The 22,097-nt window shown below is 42.2% G+C and overlaps 1 protein-coding gene across 1 annotated transcript in view; it reads left to right on the plus strand.

Moving 5' to 3' along the window:
* Nucleotides 1-21,760, plus strand: part of UVRAG (UV radiation resistance associated) — a 289,384-nt gene extending 267,624 nt beyond the window's left edge. The window contains exon 15 of the mRNA XM_090265619.1: nt 19,848-21,760. Coding sequence (XP_090121745.1) covers nt 19,848-20,550 — 703 coding nt within the window. The 3' untranslated portion in view covers nt 20,551-21,760. The remainder of the gene's footprint in view (nt 1-19,847) is intronic.
* The last annotated feature ends 337 nt before the right edge of the window (nt 21,761-22,097 follow it).

A 22,097-nucleotide genomic window follows, 5' to 3' on the forward strand; every position in this document is an offset into this window, starting at 1 on the left:
GAACTGAGATGAGACTAACCTATAATTTTTTTTCTCATATAATAATTCTTGTCTTATTTTGGTAACATGATTCTGACAGCCTTATAAAATAAATTGAGTATCTTCTTTTCTATTCTCTGGAACAGTTCGTATACCATAGGAATTATCTATATGTTGAAGGTCTGATAGAAGTTAGCAAAAACCTACTATTTTTGGTTTGTTGAGGGGGAAGTATAGATTTTTTAACAATTGATTTGATTTTTATAATGATTATAGGTTTACTTATGTTCTATGTTTCCAGTTCCTAATTAACCCATTCCTGTCTGATTCCCAATTCTATCAATATGCCTAACTTCCTTCTCTGTCGGCAGGTGCCTGCTGAACTCTGTGTTGCCAATTCAAAGGCCACTCTTCTGTTCTTACCCTGTTCCACATCTCAGGAGCATTCCTGCCTTCTTGAAACATTCTCCGCTTTTGGCCTCTGCAATATTACCCTACCCTGGATTTCATTCTTTCAGCTGTTCTTTCTCTGTCTTTCATGATCCTCCTTACTTATGTGATCATTAAATACGGAGTTCTCTCCCACATCTCTCCCAGGTGTGGTCCCAGCTCAGATCATTCTCCCTTTTTCTCTGCTCTCTTCTCATGTTGTCTCGTTCATTCCCTTAGTTTTGAAAACCCGCTGTATCTTTATGGTTCTCAAAGTTATGTTTTCAGTGTAGCTCTCTCCTGTAAACTCTATAGTTGAAGACCCACTGGACACCTCCCATTGGACTATGACAGGTATCTCAGCCTCAACATATCTAAAGCCACCCATCCACCCACCTTTCTCTTGATGGCCCCGTCTACCCATTGCTCACACTGGGGGAATCATCCTTTACTCCCTTCTTTTCCTTATTACTAGATTCAATCTAATTATCAGCAAACCCTGTCATCTCTACCTATAAAACATATATCAAACCTGACCACTTGCCATCTACTACCGTTACTGGTCCAAGTCACCACCTTCTTTTACCCAGACATTGCACTAGTCCAAGGTGTTTCCTTGGGTTTACTCTTTTCCCACCTTTGCTCATTCTCCACAGTAGTCAAAATGACCTTCAAAATTTTTTTGTTACATCTTAATCACTCCCCATCTTCAGTGTCTAGAATAAAATCCAAGCTCTTGTTCATGGCCTTCCTGGCCCCTTCCTCTCCACTGCATCCGGCCCCACTCTCGCCTGCTCTCATGGGCAGTTGCTCTACGGACCCCTCTTAGTTACATGAACAGGTTCTTTCTTGACTCAGAGTCATGACGCTCACGGTCCTTCTGCCTAGAATGTGCTCTCCCTCTTCCTTCTCTCCTGCAGTGATCCTCACCCCAATCCCTCACATAGGGGGAACAGTTTTAGAAAAGGCACAGTAGCTTTATTGGCAAAGAATTGACTACCTTGGCTAGAGTGCAGATCATTTTAGGAATAGAGAAATCTGGGTTTGGTGGTACTTAACACTTATACAATATAGGAACCCTTTTCAAGAAAAAAAATACAAAACTGGAAATTCAATATTAGGGAAAAAGAAGGAAATATTTAAAATAAGAAACAAAATCACAGCAAACTACTAGAACTTTAGAGATTAAATCCCTTTCTTCTGAAATCTTTTTGTACAATTTACCCAAAATTCTTACATAGAAATACTTTATCATTGCAACCTTCCTCTCCTAGAACACTATGCTTTCCAGCAACTTCCATTCCTAAGGTGCTAAGACATTAAGTGACTTTCTAAGAATGGTTAACCCATGAACCTCTAACAATAAAACTAGAATCTTGCCTCCTGGCACTGATGTAAAAAACCCGTTAAGCCACGAATTCACACAGGTATGCAGTACCCCCCATGCCAACTGTGCCAAGCACATTATTAACACTGAACAAATAGTATGGTATCGCTTTATGGTGCTCTAATGACAAATGGGCTACCAAGGTAGATGTGAAGTCCCGCAAAATGAATGCTACATAATGATCCCAAGGAAAGACCACTGCAGGAAGCCGTGCTGGAAGTTACAATCTAAACAAAGCTGGAACAAGCACTTTTAGCCTCAGAGGAAATCTGAGAATTTCCGAGAGCAACCATGGACTGAGAGGTTACCTCCCAAGCCTGTGCTCCTTAGGGCAAAGGGTAAAAAAACTCAAGCTCCTAAGAGAGCCTCTTACATCTTCTGTAAAAGAAAACATTGCCATTTTCTGTGTGGTTGTTACCATTCACTGATCGGCTCCTGTGGAAGCGCTTGCTGCATGTCCTTTCGGTGCCGAGATTTCAGGCTGGCTGAGGGTCTGTGTAGTCACTAAATCCCTCCTTACAGTAACCTTGAGAGGACATGACAGCTCCTTTTGTTTTTTAAAGAAAAGACAGTGTGATTAAAATTTCTTTTTTTGTCTTTCACATTACAGAAGTCCTGTCTAATACCAAAGGCATGTACCTGATTAACCCTACAACTGACCCCTCTTCCTCATGAGTACAGTGACGTGGGGCTCACTGCTTTCTGCCAGCTCTTTCAAAAAGAATTCCCCATTTTTTCATCCTAGGATTACTAACTTTGTGGTAACTTCCAAGCAGCACAGTTTTTAAGAGCAGAACTTTAGAGGTTGTGCTCTTGAATATTTTGATAAAAAGCCACCAGCACGCCACTTAAATATCACATTTTTCCTTTTTTACTGCCCCCTACGAAGCGGTCCAAGATTCAAATCGACGTGCACACGCACAGCTGCTGCTGGCGCTGAATTACAGTCAGGGAAAAATGCGCGTGCGAGCTGCTGCCTGATGGCTACCAGGAAGATCATTAGGTTTGGCACCAAGTTGAAGAGATTGTGTCCTGTGGTTGCTGAGAACAGGCTGTGTGATGGGGCCCCAGCATCCAGGTCCTGGGACAGTCCCTCAATTATGTCTCTCCTCTGCTCTCTCACCCCACCACAGCTGACCCCCCGAGACATACCACGCTCATCCTGACCATAATCCTTTTCTCAGACAACTTCCCACTACCTCGAATAACCTGTCCTTGCCTTGCCTAGATCCAGCTCACATCCTTCCTCTTTTGTTCACTGACTCAGCAGGCACAGGGATAAATGTGTATTCTCCTAGTTGCTTAGGTTCACTTCTCCCAGCAGGTCTTACCCACTCAGCTTTGAGCACCCTGACGCTGGGGACTGTCTACTCATCCTGAGGGCCCAGTCTGGCATTAAGGAAGGAGGTGCTCCTAAGTGATGAGCGTGTGAGTGAATCCTGTTCTGTTCATGGAACATGCTTCTTCAGCTTGCATTCAAGCAGCTTATAGTCTAATTGAGGCAATGGAATAGGAACAAACAATATGTAATAGAAAATGGAAAGCCTGAAGTACTATAAGAAAGGTACGTAAGTTATTTGGAACACCCAGAGGAAGTCATTTACTTCCTGTGTGAGAGGTGTGGGTAAGAACTGGATAAGCCTTCATAAGAAGAGAGCATCTGAGTGGACCTGGAGCACAGAAAGGACTTAGACTTGTGAAATTAGGGTATAGGACTGAACAGGCTAAGGAATCAGCAGACCTCAGGTTTGCATACCAGCTCCACCACTTACTGTGTCTGTGACCTCAGGCAAGTTTAAGCTGTCAGCTTATACTCATCTATAAAACGAGCTAATAGTGCCTGCCTGGCAGTATTTAATCATAAAAATTAAATATGTAAATATCTACCATACTGGCTGGTACATAGTAGTATTGAATACCATAGTAGCTATTATTATAAATATGTAATGAATGGATCATAGCTCTCTCTCTCAAGACGCAGCCTTGACATCACACTCCGAAGAGGGACTCCAGCAGTTAGTCACTTGCCTTTCCCACGCATGCAAGGAGTTCGGACTAGCCATCAGCCTGACGAAGACGAACGTTATGGCTCAAGGCACGGGGACTCCCCCATGCATCACCATCGACGGATACACCCTGGAGGTTGTCAACGATTTCACTTACCTCGGGTCCACCATCTCGAGCTCTCTGTCAGTCGACTTGGAGGTCAATCGGAGAATCGCCAGGGCAGCCACAGTTATGGCCAAACTGAACCGGCGAGCGTGGAACAATTCCAGCCTCACTGAGAAAACCAGACTGCGCATCTACCAAGCCTGCGTACTCAGCACTCTCCTCTATGGCAGCGAGACGTGGACCACCTAGCAAGGCACGAAAGGAAACTCAACAGCTTCCACATGAGGTGCCTGCGACACGTCCTGCATGTCACCTGGCAGGACAAGGTCCCCAACACCGAGGTGCTGAAGCGAGCCAACATGAGCAGTTTGCATGCAGTTCTTAGTGAGAGACGCCTCAGGTGGCTCGGCCATGTCAAAAGAATGGATGCAGGCCGTATTCCCAAAGACCTCCTTTACGGCGAGCTAGCAGAAGGCCAGAGGATGACAGGGCGCCCAAAACTGCGGTTCAAAGACATCTGCAAAAAGGACATGACACAATGCTCCATCAATTTCAACACATGGGAAGTTCAAGCAGACGACCGCCTAGCCCGGAGGCTCGCGGTCAGGCAAGGTATGTCACGCGCAGAGGCTGCGCGCAACGAGGAGGCAGTCCAGAAAAGATCGAGGCGGAAGCAGCGTCAGCAGCAGCAACAACAGCCATCTGCCTTCACCTGTAACAAGTGCGGCAGGGATTGTCACTCCCGAGTCGGACTGCACAGCCATTCTCGGCGGTGCAGATAGACTCTCAAGAAGCTACGCCATCGTCTCTCGAGACGGACGGCTGCCGACGACGACGACGGGATCATAGCTATTATCTGTTTTAAGAATTAAATCCATTCGTTGTTATAGGTGTTTTGTTTTTGCTTTAAAATACACAGTCATCTCCTTATAAGTAGATATATAATATGGCTCTTGGTCACATTTTTAAATAACAACCAAGTGCATATTCTGTATCTACTTGTAAGGAGATAACAAAATATCCACCACCTCCCTCTCACCTTTCCCCTAGCACTTTTAATACATTTTTGAAGCCTTAGAGATAAGTAGCCTATAAACTTGTTTTCTTGACTACTTTTTTCAGGTTCCTACCTTCTTAGGTAACTCTAATTAGAAGTTAAGAATAAAGAAGTCTCTTATTTGCAAAACTTTTCATGTTTTTATTCAAGCACACAACAACCTAGGAAGGAGGACAGGACAATGATAACTGTTTTACAGATCAGAAAACCGAGACTTAGAAATATGGAATGACTTGCCAGGATCACCTGCTAGTAATTGATGGATGTGGGACCAGAAACCCAGCTTATCTGGCTCCTAGTCCCATGTCGTTGTGACCATACCATGCTACACCTTGTTAGTAACTCTTTTTTTTTTTTTTTTTTTTTTTTTGTTAGTAACTCTTTATCTGTGCTTCCCCAGCCACCCTGTCTCTGTTACCTTCTAACACCTGTTACCTTCTGCAGGGCAATCCACCCCAAGTCAAATCTATAGAGCTAGAAAAATACACTGCAAAATTAAGGGAGCAGTTCTGGCGAAAACCTTTTTGATTGCGTATCCTATCCTATTTACCTCAGAGGGGTAGGAAACTTAAGAGTCATAAACTTTATAAAGAAGTTAACTTTTAGACCAAAAGAAACAAAAATAATTATATATTTTAACTCCACTGGTTAAGAAACACAAAAAAAAAAAAAATAAGGAAGCATATTTGCCCTTAGTGGTGTCTTCTTTGAATTTCATGTTCTTTTTTCAGAATAAGACATGATAAAAGTAGGATTTCAGAGCCATCTGTCCTGCTCTATACATGGAATTTTTTATTCTAAGTTTAATTTTTATCAACTATAACCTTAATCTAGCAATAAGGCAGTGCGGTACAGTGGAAGGAGTTCTGGATTTGGGAATCTGAAAATACAGACTTCAATTAAACTCTGTCATTTAACTTTCATAAATCATTTCAGGTTATCTATGTTTTAAATAGTTAATAGCACCAGCCCTACTTCCCAAGCATAGTTGTATGGAGCAAATGAGATAGCATTTGTCTAAGTGGTTTATAAACTAAAAAGGACTACAGAAGTATTATTAAGTATTATTCATGCATTTAATAATTCATTAAGTGTCTCTTCTGCATATAGCACTATTCAAGGGACCAAAGATTCAAAAGTGTAAGATTTGTCCTGCCATTGCCTAGTTGACAGTTGTTTAGTTTATAATCTAAATGAGTCGTCGTCGTCGTCGTCGGCAGCCGTCCGTCTCGAGAAACGATGGTGTAGCTTCTTAAGAGTCTATCTGCACCGCCGAGAATGGCTGTGCAGTCCGACTCGGGAGTGACATGGTAGTATCTGTCTCCTCCCGTGTTGAATCGACATCTTGCAATGACGCTGAAGCTACAGAGCCTGGGCAGGGTGATATGGAGGGTCTGCTGTTGCCCATGCAGCAGACCCCCCCTCTCTTCGCAGCTGAAGGATCCAAGGGAAAGACGGAGTCAATACAGCTTGGGTTCAGGTGCGCCGCAGGAGTTGCCGGTGTTGACTACAACGTCAAACCGCCTTAGGGACTCCGGCTCCGGATTTTCTGTCGGGGTTTACTCCCTTAGCCTTTCCCCTGAAGAGGTATGCCGCAAGGCAGCGGAGGTTTTTTAGAGTCAGAGTTTTCCTTCTCTGATGTACCCTGACTGGAAGATCGAACCAGCGACACTTAGCTCGCAGGCCGACGCTGAATCCACTGAGCTAAACCAGCCAGGGCATTTAATCCAATCTTTCACCATACAGGTTTTCAGATCATGGCCCAGGTCCAGCACAGCGAGGGTCACCAGGGAGCTGGCAAGAAATATAAATTCTCAGGCTCCACCCTAAATCTGCTGAATTAGGAACTCTGGGAAGGGGCCCAGGATTCTGAGTTAACATGCCTGCAGTGATTTTTCTGGACACTCAAATCTAAGAACTGCCCTGGCTGGTGTGACTCAGTGGATTGAGCACCGGCCTGAAAACCAGAAGGTCGACAGTTCGATTCCCAGTCAGACCACATGCCTGGGTTGTGCGAGAGGCAACTCTCACACATCGATGTTTCCTTTCCTCTCTTACTCCCTCCTTTCCCCTGTCGTCGTCGGCAGCCGTCCGTCTCGAGAGACGATGGTGTAGCTTCTTAAGAGTCCATCTGCACCGCCGAGAATGGTTGTGCAGTCCGACTCGGGAGTGACACGGTATCTGTCTCCTCCCGTGTTGAAGTGAAGCTGAAGCTACAGAGCCTGGGCAGGGTGATATGGAGGGTCTGCTGTTGCCCATGCAGCAGACCCCCCCTCTCTTCGCAGCTGAAGGATCCAAGGGAAAGACGGAGTCAATACAGCTTATTTACTCTAAATGAGTAAATAAGACAAATTAAATATTTTGAAGGATATAACTTGTAAAAATATTCCTGTGCATTGTTCCCTCTTGCTGTCCGTGGGTCTTAGAGCCCGAGATGTAGCTTCAGTGGAGAGACTGTTACAGTGATGGAGGTCAACTGCAGACTGACTTCTGTGATGTTTTAGCACCAAGTATGCTGTTTTTATGGAGACCGCATCAACATCAGTGAGTTTGTTGAGGATGAAACTCTTGAGAAATGTCCCTGGCTATTCTTCAGGTTGCTGAACGATATCTCCAACTTCCTTCTGGAGTTGAATGATGTGACTTTGGGAGAAGCAACTAGTGGCTTTATGTAAGGTCATCTTATTTCCATGGTCAAGTCCCTAGACAGTGCTTCTGCTGACCTAGTCTTCCACTCTTTAAAAATACTGTAGAATCAAGCTCAACAGCATTTTTAAATAAATAAGGAAGGAACTAAAAACTTTGGCACATTTTAAGAAAAAAATTCTAAGTAAACTGAGAATGATGAAAACCTAGAGCAAGTGAGCCAATCTACCTACATAGGGTAACAGTATAATAGTCTGCTTTTAAGCCAAACCAATCATCTTTGACAGTGAGGCAGTATCCAGCATTAACTTTTTTTTTTTTTTTTTTTTTTTTTTACAAAGCCTGACTTTTTAAAAGCAAATCTATCCTCTTTCCTTCTCTCTATCATGCTTATGATGAATTCAGAACTAATTTCTGGCAGGTGACCCATGAGGGACTTAAAAAATATCTTGTCTAGCTGATGTTGGTTTTTAAATTTAGATCAAATGACAGTCTTTGAAATCTCAAGAGTACTACTTGAGGTAGCTGTATCAGATATGCTTGCCTTTCAGAGTACTTCTTGCAGGCTGGTATCCTTAATAGGAAAAGTGAAGCCTGGTCAAAAATAAATGAAAAAGAAAGTTTTATTGGAGTTATTTGCTCTTAAGATAGCTATTTTAGAAAAAACCTTGACAAGTCATCTCGTTGCCTCTAGACAGGAACACACAAGGCATATGGGTATCTGTAGTATTTTAAAAGACCTTGGGGGACCAGGCTTCTTCCATAACTCATTCCAGAGTTTAAACACCCTCGCTTCAGGAAATTCTTCCCTATATTTAACTTACAGGCCCCCTCCTGCCGTTAACACCCATTTCCTCTTTTTTCTGTCTGCAGTCAGGATGAAGAACAGCTGGCTAACATCCTTTGTGGGCTAACCCTCCACTGGTGACAGAAAGTCATCCGGGTGTCCCTGGGCCTTTTTTTTCAACCTCAGTTGGCTCCACAGTTGGACTGCACACATACTGTATTCTATTCCTCCTTAAATACCCTTCTCTTCATTTCTTACTCTATGCGTCTTCCCCCACCAGCCCCCAAAACACACACATAGCCTGGTCAATTCCCTTTTATCCTTCAAGGCACCAATTAAATAGAGCCTCCTCTGATGAGTCCTTCAGAAGATTACTGGCTCCCTTCTCCATTATAATATGCAAAATGTATACAAAGCACCGTGTTGTTCTGATTATTGATTAACTCTGTCTTCTCTATTACCAGATGGGAATTAGTGGGAATTTTTTAATAATATAAACCTTATTTTATACACCTCTTGAGTCCCAGAGCCTAGCAGACTGCCAGGCAGTGAACGTGGATTTCAGTAATGTCTACTGGAATATGTGTACAAGATACAAGTGATCGTATTAAACATCAGTTGAATGGTATAGTTTGCAAGTACTATTGCTATTTAGAGTTCAAAGAGATCACTTTAGATTGGCCTGTTTGAGGGCTTAATGAAGAAGGTAGGACTTGAATTTGGCTTTGGAAGATGGGCATACTTAAATGAATGGAGGAAAGGAATGAGCAGAAAAGCCACTTATATATCCTGTACTAAGTGTTTTTCAGGAGGGATTCCTTAGCATGTGCTAAGTGTCAGTAGATAAGCATCCTTCTAGATCTAAAGCCCTGTACTCTAAGTTTTAAGAAGGCTGTAGTGATAGGGTCTTTGCTCATCAAAAGCTGACAAGGGTTTGCCCCATTAGGCATGACCACTGGCTGCTTCATTGTGACCCTTGAGCTTAAGCTCAATTTAAAAATCACTTTATATGCTTGTTCAACGATTCTTCTGCTAGTATATAGCAATGTGCAATAATAAGTAATGTCATTATAGCTAAATCAGATGATTTACTAAATCAGACTCTCTTCCAAAGCATTTTGAATATATTATTTAGTTAACTCACTTAATCCTTATAACCACCCTGTGAATTAAGACCCATAACCTTCATTATCTTACAAATGAGAAAACTGAGGCACAGCTGTTACAGTCACTTAAAGGGGACACAGCAGTCAAGCGGAGGAGCTAAGATCTGAGCCTAGGCGGGACAGTGTTAGGGCCCCTGTTTGTTTATCAGCACAGCCTCTTATAATTTTATATGTTAAGATGAAAATATTTTACACAAGGGATAATTTAGCACCTTGTGGTTCCAGAAGAGGAATCCTATTATTATAACCCTCTCCTGGTTTTCTTCATTCCTCTCTGACTTCTTCTTATTTCATTTGCAAGCTCCTCTTTATCTGCTTCATCAAAAAACAACAACAACAAATACTAGAGCCCCTCAAGGCTCAGTTCTAGGCCCTCAGTTCATCCTGAGGTGACAGTCATCATTTCAATAATCACCCACATTGAAATGAAACACAAGTGTAAATCTTCAGCCTAGATCTCTTTTCTGACATCAGATCTCTATTCTGTTGGCTGGATGTTTTCAATAGCACATTCTTTGTGCCCATTTTTTTTCATCCTCTCTTTCAACCACCATAAGCCTCCTGGTCTTCCAGTGCTCTGTTTGCAGCAAAGGAATCTCCATCTATTCTTTTACCCTGGCCAGGGAGCCAGGCATATTCACCCCTCACGTCCCCGTATCCAACCTTAACAACCACTGCTGATTTCCCCTAATACATCTTTGTCCATGTCTATACATTTCCATTCTGGTTCAATCCAGAATCTCTCCCCTAATCTCCTGCACAGCCTGAGCATACCTTCAACCAGAGCATACTTTCCAAAATACAAATCAAACAATGAAGTATCTCTTTTTTTATACCCCCCACCCCCAACACACACACACCCCTAGCCGAAAACACTTAATGACTTTAATAAAGAAAAGAAGTCTAAACATGGCCTTTGGGCTTCTGCATGGTCCAGACCTTGTTTTCCTCTCCAGCTAAGTTTTCTTCCATGTTCTTCCGGGTCCTTACACATTGTTCTGTCTTATGACCTCGGGTCCTGGCATATGCTGTTCCTTTTGCCTGGAAGATGCTCTCACCAACCAACCCATTCTTCACCTGGTGAAGAATTCTTCTAGCCCTTTGAATCTCGGCCTTTCTGGGCTAGTCCTGTTAAAGCTTTCTTAGCCCATGTCCTCTCCTGCATGGCATGTGCCAGAGGTTGTCATTGTACATTTATGTTTGTAATTTTGTTGACAGATGTGTGTCCTTTCCCACTATGGTGTAACCTCCATAAAAGTAGGAACCTTGGCTTTTTTTCCTCAATCATTACTATATCCCCAGATACAATAATGTCTAGCGCACAGTGCCTTATGCATAGTAGAAACTCAATAAATATTTGAATAAGGAAGTAAATCATTTGATTTGTTAATATGTTCTGTTAATATGCATACAGTTTTACTCTTCGCCTCTTTTAGTAGCTAGAGGGGACTACATAAGATAAGGTTCCCAAGACCTTATCCCTAGAGTCCCACAGTCTCTTACTAAGTAATAATTCACTGATGGCAAAGCTATCCATTTTTCTTTGAAAGAAACTAAAGCCATGTGTTTCGGTTCATGGCACAGCTTAGAGAAATATGGTGTAGCTCAGCTTCAGCAGTGTCTTTCACAGACTTGATTTCACAGCTTCTGTCATTGGCCTCTGGAGTCTAAAGCTTCCTTTAGCTCTCTTTGCAAATCAACTTTTTAAATTCTAAGCATTCTCTAATTGAGGTTTTAATTTCCCTCTAGAGTTCTTTCTAGGCCTGGGCTCTGTGAGATTATTATTCCTCTGATTTCCCTGGCAAAGTTGGTGTTATATTTTTTCTTAGTTCTTAGCATAAACGCTTTATTACTCCCGTGTCTTAAATGCTGTCCAGACACTGCAAGGGGTCCCCAGGTATCATCCCTGGCAGCTTTTTCTGTGTAAAAAAAGACCATTTTATAGTCCTCATGTTGTTTGTTGCCTGACTGTATGTCAGTAGATTAATTTGTATAATGATTTCTTGAAGAGAAAGCTAATGGTTGAAATGGTTGACTTGCCCATCTTCCTGGGACCTCTCTCTCTTTGGAGAATTATTTTCTATTCCCTCATCCCAGGGAGCTCAGCCTTGAAACTGAGCTGGCTCCCAGATGGGCCTCCTGGCTGTGGGTACCCCTCAGCCTCTGTCTCTGGCTTGTGCTGAGGCCTCCCTTTTCCATGCTGGGCCCCATTGCCCAGGGCCATGGAGGCCTAATGGCTAGGCCCTAGTGCCACAGAGCCTAGGGAAGTGGATTTCTTCAGCTTGCTTGTTTTATCCTTTGCCTGTGGAACTTTGTCTTTCCGTCAGTACTTGGTTTAAAGAAAATCTAAAGGCTCCCTTGTTCATTTATACCTTTTTAAACTCTCTGTTTTTATTTAGTCAGACTTTGGCAGGAAACCTTTCAAGCTGAGCCCAGGGGAAAAGTGACCATTGGCACAGATTTCAGCCAATGCTTTTGGCCCAAGATTGTTTCTATTTTTATTTTGTTTCTTGTTTTTGTTAACATCCAGGGCAAAGATGAAGCACTTTCGCTTATCTGGTAATGGTGAGAGGTCTTTAGATGCCTTGCCTGTGGCCAGGAGACTGTGTGCTTAAAACTATTAACCCCTGGCTCCCCTTGAGAGATAAGATCTAGCCGTTAGATTTGGCTTTCCCGAAAGGAGGCTCTGTGCTTCTGCTCGATCTGAGAGAGAGAAAGGACAAAGATAAATCCTGACCTTTGCTGGATTTTGAAAAAGGATAGTAGCCTAATTTATAGAGGTTGTTTTTTGAAAAAACTAACTTTATGTCATAATTTTTTAGCTGCCAAAAGACGTAATTCTACCTCAGCTTCGCCTTGGCAATCTGCTTTTGGCACTCTGTGCAGCCCTGTCGTTGCCCTGCATTATTTAAGCAGTAATCTTTAAGAAGGTGAGAAACTATTATTGCTTTTAAGCACAGTTGACATGATATTGGCGCAGAGTAGTACCTAGAGCTTCAAACATTTCTAATGGCAGTAAACCAATCTAAACACCTCCATGTAGAGGTCTCGCTGCCATGAGGTCATCGCTTGCTACAGGGGGAGAAAGAAGAAGATCAAATGTTGTTTAAAAGGTTTTTTCTTTTTTCTTTTTAAGTATTCTTATGCCGCGGAGTTGTAGCTGTAGATTTAGGCCAGGATCCAGACAATCAAGATTTAGCATTTTGACCAGCTGTGATCTAGTAATGTTCCTCAGAGGAAACATTTTGTAGGAGGGAAAGACACATATTTGAGACTATGAATTGTACTCTTCCCTAATACTTTACAGTGTGAGACCTGGTTGTAGACAGATAAAACAAGCGCAGTGACTCAGAGAGAACAGGAAGAAATCTTTTCATATTGCTGAATATTTACCCCAGCTTTAGGAACTTTCTTGATGTAGTAAGTTTTTTTCCCCCTTTATTTCATTTTCCCCTAGGTCTCCACATTTATATCATTTCATGTCAGAATGTATTTCTGTTCAAACTTGATGCTTAAAATGCATCAGCATTGTTAGCAGCCTAACAAGTCTTAGGAAGTCAAAAAAGCCACACAAACTTAATATAATTAGGAAGAGAAGGAAAAGATACCACTTGACCTAAAAATTATTCTGATTCTCATTCTTCCCTCAGACAGAAATAGAGATCAGATGTAGGTGTTTTGGTAGCAAGTCCTAGGGATTGGGAGAGAGGGGGTAACTAACATATGTTTAGTCAGACTGTCTTTATTAACTTACCTTAGTGCCTCAGTTTCTTCATTTGTAAAATGAAGATGGTGTTCACATCAATAATAATTCTTAGAGATGTGAGGACTAAATGAGACCATGTATAATGCTAATAGAGTGCTTTCTTATGCCATACTACTTCATAAATGTTAGTTGCTATTGTTTTTTTATTATTATTATTATTATTATTATTATTATTAATTTATGGAGTACCTACTCGTTATACTAAGAATTTTTCTTATATGTCTAATTCTTACTGTAACAGCTGTTAGGTGGATAAACCCATCTTGCAGAAGAGGAAACATGGGTTCAGGGTAATGATGTGCTTCACCAGTTTCTGGGTTTTATAATGGTGGAGTTGCACATGGAGTTCTGGAATGTTATATATGGGAGACATGGAAATGGGAACACATTTTGGACCAGTGCTTTCTACCTTGTTCTCTCTTTCCCAATCCTTTTTCTGTAAAAGGAGGCTGTAGCTTTAGGCAATAAAACAAGCAAAAAGAGAAAGAGGAGGAGAAAGTTGTGGGGTCAAGGGTGCTAGAGTGGAATGAACTGTTCTACTGTCTCCAGGTTGGCTTCATGGCATAGTATTTGTATGATGGTCATCAAAGTTCTCAACATGACTCTCCTCATGTATGCTGGGAAAGGAGAGAAATTCTGCCTCTTACAAAACTCTCCTCTGAAGCTAAATTCATACAAAAAAAAAAAAAAGATGCATCAGGGGTTTGGGGACAATTGGAATGCACCACAAAGGATTCTCGGAAGTTCTTAATAGTCCCTAAACATTTGGTAGATCATGTAAATAGAGGCAGTTTGAACATTTTTACCTTATTCTAAGCCTTCGTCACCCCAGATCCTCAAGAAAAAAGAAAAGAACTGGAATGAACTTTCACATTGGGCAGAATAAATCTTTTGATTGATTAGTACTTTGTCTCTAAAACTTTTTACACTAGCCTTAATTCATACAGAACTGGAGACAGGAGTGGGTGGGAAGAGTTCTGTATATTCCTGCTTTAAATGGTGTTCTGTTGAAGGGAAAACAGTAGAAGGAAGGAGATGCGGATTCTGGCCTTTCCTCTGCTACCTATTATATTAATGTCTGTGAGCCTCAGTTACCCCTCTGTAAAATGAGGATAATAGTTTTGGAATCTGAAGCCAATGGAAGCTAATAACAATGACAGCAAGCACAATTACAGCTACTACTGCCATCAGCATATAAGCCAGACATTCTGCCAGGATTTGAAGCACATCGTTTTATTTACTCCTTACCATAGTCCAGCAATCTGTTTTACGAAGGAGAAAACTGGAGCACAGAGAAGATACGTGACTGCCTGCAGTCACAGAGCTAGTAAGTGGTGAGTTCAACCTTAAGTCATAGCTCCAACAGGGACTGTGGTGGTGGCAGAGCTAGCAGTAGAATCCAGGCCTTTGACTATCCTTTCTCATCACCGCCACTCTCTCCAGATGCAGCTGAAGGGATAACAAAAGGTAACTGACTGCAATAAATGAGGACTCATGGAATGAGAAAGAAATTAATCACCTTAATTTGCAGAAATCAAGAGAAGATTTGATCCGAAGAAGCCAAATTTAAACCAGACTGTTCTCCTTGACCGCTAAACTCCCAACCACTTGGTTTTCCCTCATCATGCTATTGTTTGTGACCCTGGGATATCCTTTTTTACTTGTAGCAAAAGGTTTCTTATTAAGTAATTAAACAGGCCCGATGTGGTTCAGTTATTCAACAATCTGTGCCATGTTTCACTAAACCATGGCCTAGTAAATTTGCAATTACAGTATCTTTGGGTTGTTGTTTTTTAAATAAATTCATTTTAATTGCAGCATTAAACCCCAGATGTCATGTTTCCAGGTTTCCACTTTGGACCTAAGCCAAGCTGGAAGAGACATCCACTCAAGGCACATGGCTGATGAGGAGAACGCGTGCAGGGAACTGGGGGACTCAGATCAGTTGTTGAGACCTCAGGCTCGGTGCCGCCAAATCTCTTGTCTAAGGAGGCAGGAGTGGGAGACTGAGCAAAGCTCCCACATTTCCTGGTCCTCTCCTCCCCAAACACCCACATTTACTCTTGTGGTTTCTCAGAGTAGAAATTCCCCATAAGTTATTCATCACAATTTAAATGACATACTAATTTCATCTGATAAGTAAATTGTCAACAGCCTTTAAAAATTGGTCATATAATTAGGAAATCTATGGATTTCAGCCTCTTCTTCCACCTAGATGAAATAATCATGAAGCCAAGCTGTGATCAGACAAAAGGAATTTTGAAACCTTCTGGGCCTTCTTTTTTGGTATATTATTTGTCTTTTTATTTTTATTTTTATTTTTTATTTTTAGAGAGAGGGGAAAGGAGAAAGAGAGGGAGAGAAACATCACAGTGTGGTTGCCTCTCACTGGCGCCCCCAACTGGGGACCTGACGTGTAACCTGGTCATGTGCCCTGACTGGGAATCGAACCAGCGACACTTGGCATGGAGGCTGACGTCAATCCACTGAGCCACAGCAACCAGGGCCTTATTATTTGTCTTTTTAAATGCTCCTTTTTTCTTGTAAGAATTTAGCTTCTCATGAATGTGAAATGAAGGTTTCTTCTGGAAACCTATTAACCATGAAAATTAAATTTTATTAAAAATCTATGTGTTATGTTTTTATATAAATGCTGACAGTAGTTTCTTAAGTAGTAAAATTTTAGAAATATCCTAAATCTACAAAACTAAGGGAATGTTGAAGCAAATTATGATATTCTAGTCATGGAGCAACAATTTAGAATTGTTTACCAGGAGATTTTAATAACATCCAACAACAGGATACAGAATTGTGTGTGTGTGTGTGTGTGTGTGTGTGTGTGTGTGACAAACACAACTTGAGGCTTGTTTGGCCTTTTAAAATTAAACACACATACATAAAATCAAAGTCTGAAAGGAAAATATCCAAAATTAATAGTGGTTGTTTGATGGGTAATAGCCTTGTGAGTGATCTGTATTTTTCATATGGTTTATATTTTTTTAGTTTTCCAGAGAAAATTATTACAATAATTAAAAAAGCATCTGTGTTTGTATATATTTTAAGCTAATCATTCAACACTTCAGCTGCTTGGAGCTCTGCTATCTTAAAAATCTGGAACATTGCTAAGATCCTGGAAGTAATAAAAAAATTAATTCTGAGCAGCCAAAACTAATGTTACAAAACTTCTACTAAAGCATATTATGCCCAGGACATCTGCTGACCTATCACTCACATCTTTTTTCCTCTTTCTTTGCATACAGTTCTTAGGACATCTACTTTAGAAGAACACAGCAGATTAGAAGCAAGCATTAAAAAAAAGAGAAGCCACCCCTCATCCCCCAACCAGTGCAGTTCAGTTGTTTGGACATCGTCCTGCAAAGCAGAGGGTTGCCAGTTTGATTCCCAGTCAGGACACATACCTGGATTGCAGGTTCAGTCCTGGTTGGGGTGCATGCGAGAGCCAGACAGTCGATGTTTCTCTCTCATATCCATGTTTCTCTCCCTCTATCTCCCTCCCTTCCCCTCTCTCTAAAAATAAATAAATCTTTAAAAAGAGAGCAAGAGAGAGAAGCCCCTGCAGGCCAAGAGCACCTGCACAGCCACACTGACCTTGACGTTCAGAGAGGACACAGTAAAGCTCAAGCACATTGTTAGAATTCTCAGACTCATGTCCTACGAAACATGCCACCGAAAATCCTGTAGTCTCTACTATGTCATAGTTTAGTTAATACATGTGCATAGTGATGGCCCAAAGTTATGGAAATACCTTCTTTGTTCAGCTTACTCTTTATAAGATAATAAGAAAGACTTCAGTAAAAATTTTTGAAAGGTTTCATTGCATGTGGCTAAATATGGGGGAAAAGACAAAATGCGGTGATTAAAGGGTAAACTTTAGTTACATAGACTTCTTTCTGGCCTATGCATAATAAATAATTCATTCTCTTACCATTCATAAGAGGGAACATTTTACTGTTACTGGAGTTTTCCAAATTGTATCTCAAATTCTCATTACCTGGATTCTCATAAAAATCCATGAGAACTAGAGAAGAATGTCACAAAATCAGGATGTCAGATAATACCAAAGTCTCTACCTCTGGAAAGCCTAAGAATCCATCCTTTAAAATAGGAGTAACACCCAGAGCTTAGATATAGGTAGAGCGAGTTCAGTGGAAGGGCCTGCAGAATGGCACGTAGCTTGAAGTCGAGCATATCATTGGCACTTAGCAAACGTTAAATTTGAACGTGATTCTTCCCACGTGGGATGCAACAGACTGCGTGAGCTCTAGAGTCAGACCGAATCTAGTTCAGAAGTGTCTTCTGCCACCTTAAACCACAAACCCACTCACCTCTCTGCCATTTTCGCAGGGTAGATGTGAGGGTTCAGCATTATTGATGCTCAGGAAAATGGTAGTTCCCTGTGCATTGTGGTTGCAGGGAGGATTGTCACACTTTATTACCTTTCTGTTGTGCAAAGCTGAGGAGAGCTTTCAGGGTGTCTCAAAAGCACAGAGAACTACAAAATCCCTCTCCTCTGTGTCATAAGCACTGCGTGTTGTACCCCTGACCTGTTTCTCATGCTCTGCCTTTTATCAGCCCAGTAGAGAAGCAGGGCAGGGTGAGGTGGGGGGAGGGGAGGTGGTGATGGCAGGAGAGGTGTCATGCCATTCACCCTTCAGTCCATGAGTGGCTGAGCACCTGGCGTCTTGTCCCATGCCAGCACTGTCACTCTCACTGCTCCAGGCTGGCTCACCTGGTGCTTCCCACCCCTCAGTTAGGGTGGAAACTGCCCAGAACAGACTCTGTGAGGAGCGCTGATGCTCTGTTTTGGTCTGATTACCGAGGCCCCCTGCAAAATCACCTAGAGAGGGACACCGTCAGCAAGTGGCAGAGTGAAAACAACAAGGGTCACAAAAATGTGTAGCAAACCCAATTACTGTGAGTTTTGACAACATATTAACTGAAAACCTAGATTAGGGCTAGCGGATTTCACTCCGTTCTGTTTTGCTTGAGAACCAAAAACAGTAATTTACTGGTCTATTTGCCTGGTTCTCTGCACCCCACTGACCACCCCTAATTATGAAATCTCTCCTGGCACCAACACTACAGCCAGGCATGTCTGTCTGACAGGCCCATGGATTAGGAGACTTGTGGTTGCCTTTTCTCCAGAAGAACAGCCCTTGCTTAGGTCTCTGAGACCACAGGGAAAACCCAGTGTCAGAAAAAGTCTGAGAGAAGAGGGAGCAGGGAGCTGGTTTAGGGGCTTGTGGCTGTGGACACAGGTAAAAGGAACCCTAGGTCCTTTCCTCATTTTCAGGACACATCACAACTGTGATGTGAAAGTGTATTATTTCAGTAGTGACAGACATCTTTCTCCTACAAGATGGGCAGCCCCTCAGTGGCAGGCCTGCTCCGTCCTGCGTTTGTGTTCCTCCCCCAGAGCCTGGCACGTGTAGCAGCTGTTTGTTCAGGGGGTCTGGTTTCAGGTCTAGCCTCTGCTCAGGCCTAGTAGTTGCCCTTTTACAAGTGTGTTTCCTCACCTGAAGAACACACGAGTCTCTGCACCTAGTCTGTTCACATAGTTATATTGAAGCTGACTGGCCTCATCCAAGTATATCAAAAACTGTGATGACTGCTCCATGGATGGTTTTACTAGCACAGTATATAACATGACCATTATTTCCAGGGTTTGGATATTCTCTTTTCATTAACAAATTGTTTCTATTTCAGACCTAATCATAGTAATGCATACTCTGCTTTCTTGACAGGGTTTTTATGAGGACCAAATGAAATGATGTATATGAAATTATAATACTTTAGAAACTAAAATTTGTACTGCTTAATAATGATTATTATTGCTGGCCTAAAGTGCCTTCCTAAGAAGTAACTAGTTTGAAACAAGGCACTGAAAACCAACCTTATAAAATGTGTGTGACTAGCCTGGTAAAGGAGAAGTCATTTCCCAAATTGATTTTTCATTAAAAATATATGTATATGTCCTTGATCCTCTCTGTCAGTTCTCGCTAATCCAAGGTGATTAGTCATCACGTCATGAGTCATGAGTTTTAGCCTAGCCTTGCCACTGCTTCACTGGGGTGTCGCGGGCAAGCCACTTCTCTGCCACATAAGGATACCTGCTTCATGAAGATAAAATAAGGGGAATATGAGAAATAAGAATATGGATAGCCCTTCAGATATATAAAGTTAATTACCGCCCTTATATATTTTCTTTCTAGATCCAGTTACTTCAACTCTTCCCCACATGACATGGTTTCTGTCCCCATTCCTACCCTGGCATTCTCCATTGGATATATTTCATTATGTCTTGCATGCTTCAGGCTGAACTCAGAATACTTTGGGTTGTTTCATCCGTTTGGACACTACAGTTTGTACTGAGATTGATTACTGTCAATTTTTTATGATTTCAAACCCAAACATGCTATTTCCTGTCTCTGGATCCAGAAGGCTTAAACTGAGTTCTAAAGTTAAAAGTTAACTTCTCGTTTCTGTTTGTCTTCTAGCGACAGGCATCACACCTCCAGTGCAATCCCTGTTCCAAAGAGACAAAGCTCCATGTTTGGGGGTGCAGATGCAGGCTTCTCTGGGGGCATCCCTTCACCTGACAAAGGACACCGAAAACGGGCCAGCTCAGAGAACGAGAGACTCCAGTACAAAACCCCTCCTCCCGGCTACAGCTCAGCATTAGCCCAGCCAGCGACTGCCGTCGCCTTCCTGGGAGAATCAGAGAGGAAGACGGCATCCCTGTCTTCCTCCTTGGATACCTCCTTGGACTTCTCCAAAGAAAACCAGAAAAAAGGGGTAGATTTGGATGATAGTTTAAATGGAGGCCACATGAGTATAAACGCAAGCCAGGAACAAGGAGAAGCCCTCCCTGGGCATCCAGCTGCAGTAAATGGCTCTCTCCTCCCCAGTGAGCAGGCTGGCTCCGCCGGCGTCCCGCTTCCAGGTGAGTTCCACCCAGCCTCAGAAGCTGAGCTCTGCTGTGCCGTGGAGCAGGCAGAAGAGATCATTGGGATGGAAGCCACAGGTTTCACCTCAAGTGACCAGCTGGAAGCATTTAACTGCATCCCAGTGGACAGTGCTGTGGCAGTGGAGTGTGATGAACAGGTTCTGGGAGAATTTGAGGAGTTCTCCCGAAGGATCTATGCACTGAACGAAAACGTGTCCAGCTTCCGCCGGCCACGCAGGAGTTCTGATAAGTGAAGCGAGCAGGCAGACAGGAGGACCGGGACAGAGTTGCTGCCAAAAATGAGGATAAAGCTGCACTGGTTACCCTTTGTAATAATTATGACATAAAATTAATATGAATGGAGGATATTCCTCAGAAAAACAGACTTTGTGAATCCAGGAGAGACTCAGGATCATTGTGTATCAGTGGGCCAGACAAAGTTAGATTTTGCTTGCAAGATGTGCTTTTCAGGCCTGACCATTGTTTTAAGGCAAAAGTCACTCTCTCGCTCGAGTCACCTTCAAGGTATTTGTCACTTCTATGTTATCCTCAGAGGGAAAATGATAATATATAAATAATATAATGAACTTATCTTTAGTTTCTCAAGCATTTGCCCTCACCACAGTTTATAAAATGTTGGGAAAAGTAAATATTTAGAAAAAGATTTCTACCATTTACTGAAGGATCTTTGGTCATCCATTAGGCTGATGAATAAGAAGCACAAGTCTCCCTAGACCCAGGCCCAGCTGCCCCTGCCCCCAGGCCGCCTAGCCCCATAGGCAACCTGTAGACTCTGCTGCCCTATTTCACAGTGGGTGGGTCATGTACCCTGAAAACCGAGGACATCAGATTCACTGGTTCTTCAGTGCAGTAGCTCTGACCTTCCACCTCTACTAATCAGCCATACCCTTGATGTTGCCCTCAAAGTAGATGGAAAACTCACTTTTGGTGGATCCCAGGGAACCCTCAAGGACCCCCAGGCTACTATAGTCAGATGGCATCCAACCCCCTTTGCGGGCCAAAGTTTTTATGTGGGCAGCTGTTGCGGTCAAAAACTAGGCATGCTTTCTGGCAATGCACTCACCAGGCAAAAAGCCCTACATGTAAGTTCATGTTAATTTATTACAGTTCAGTTGGAAAGGAAGACATTGTATGTGATGAAACACGTAGAGTCAGGCTGTCTAATGTGCAGACTGCAAGGCAGTGGAGGTAGTTGGACTAAGAGACTAGATGAGGCGTAGAGTACTATTGGTGTGTGTGCAATTGCATAAGTAGTAATTATGTTTTTGAAGTCCAGTTGTCATTCCTAGAGCTCAACTTTCATTTGCTATTGCTTTATATTTTATATACCCAAGGATATCGCCTCAGGGTTGCAAGCTCTTTAAGGAAAATTTATCCATATATCTATGTATTGTATAGAAGAATAAAAATTGAGTGTACTTCACTTGACCTGATTTTTTTTTTCTAGCTTTGAATTCCTCTTGAAATTACATCTCCATATTACATCATGACAGGACTAGCCTGAACAAAACCCCGGCTGTATCTAAGTTAAAGCTGTTGGCTTCATTTGAATTTACATATTGTTATAGCAACACAAACACCTTCACAGGTGTACTTTCCAGTAGCTGCATTTGTCCTACATGACATAGGTTTCATAATTGCTTTCATACTCTGTCCAAGCCCTCCTGGGCTCAAGTTTAATTTATAGCAACATTTGGAATGGAATAGTTCATGCTGTTATTTTCCATGTAACAAGAACTCACAGAATCATTGCAGGATGGACAGACCCAGCCTGCAAGCA

Source organism: Furipterus horrens, unplaced genomic scaffold (assembly GCF_987537825.1).
Source record: "Furipterus horrens unplaced genomic scaffold, mFurHor1.1.pri manual_scaffold_2, whole genome shotgun sequence".
Lineage (NCBI taxonomy): Eukaryota > Metazoa > Chordata > Mammalia > Chiroptera > Furipteridae > Furipterus > Furipterus horrens.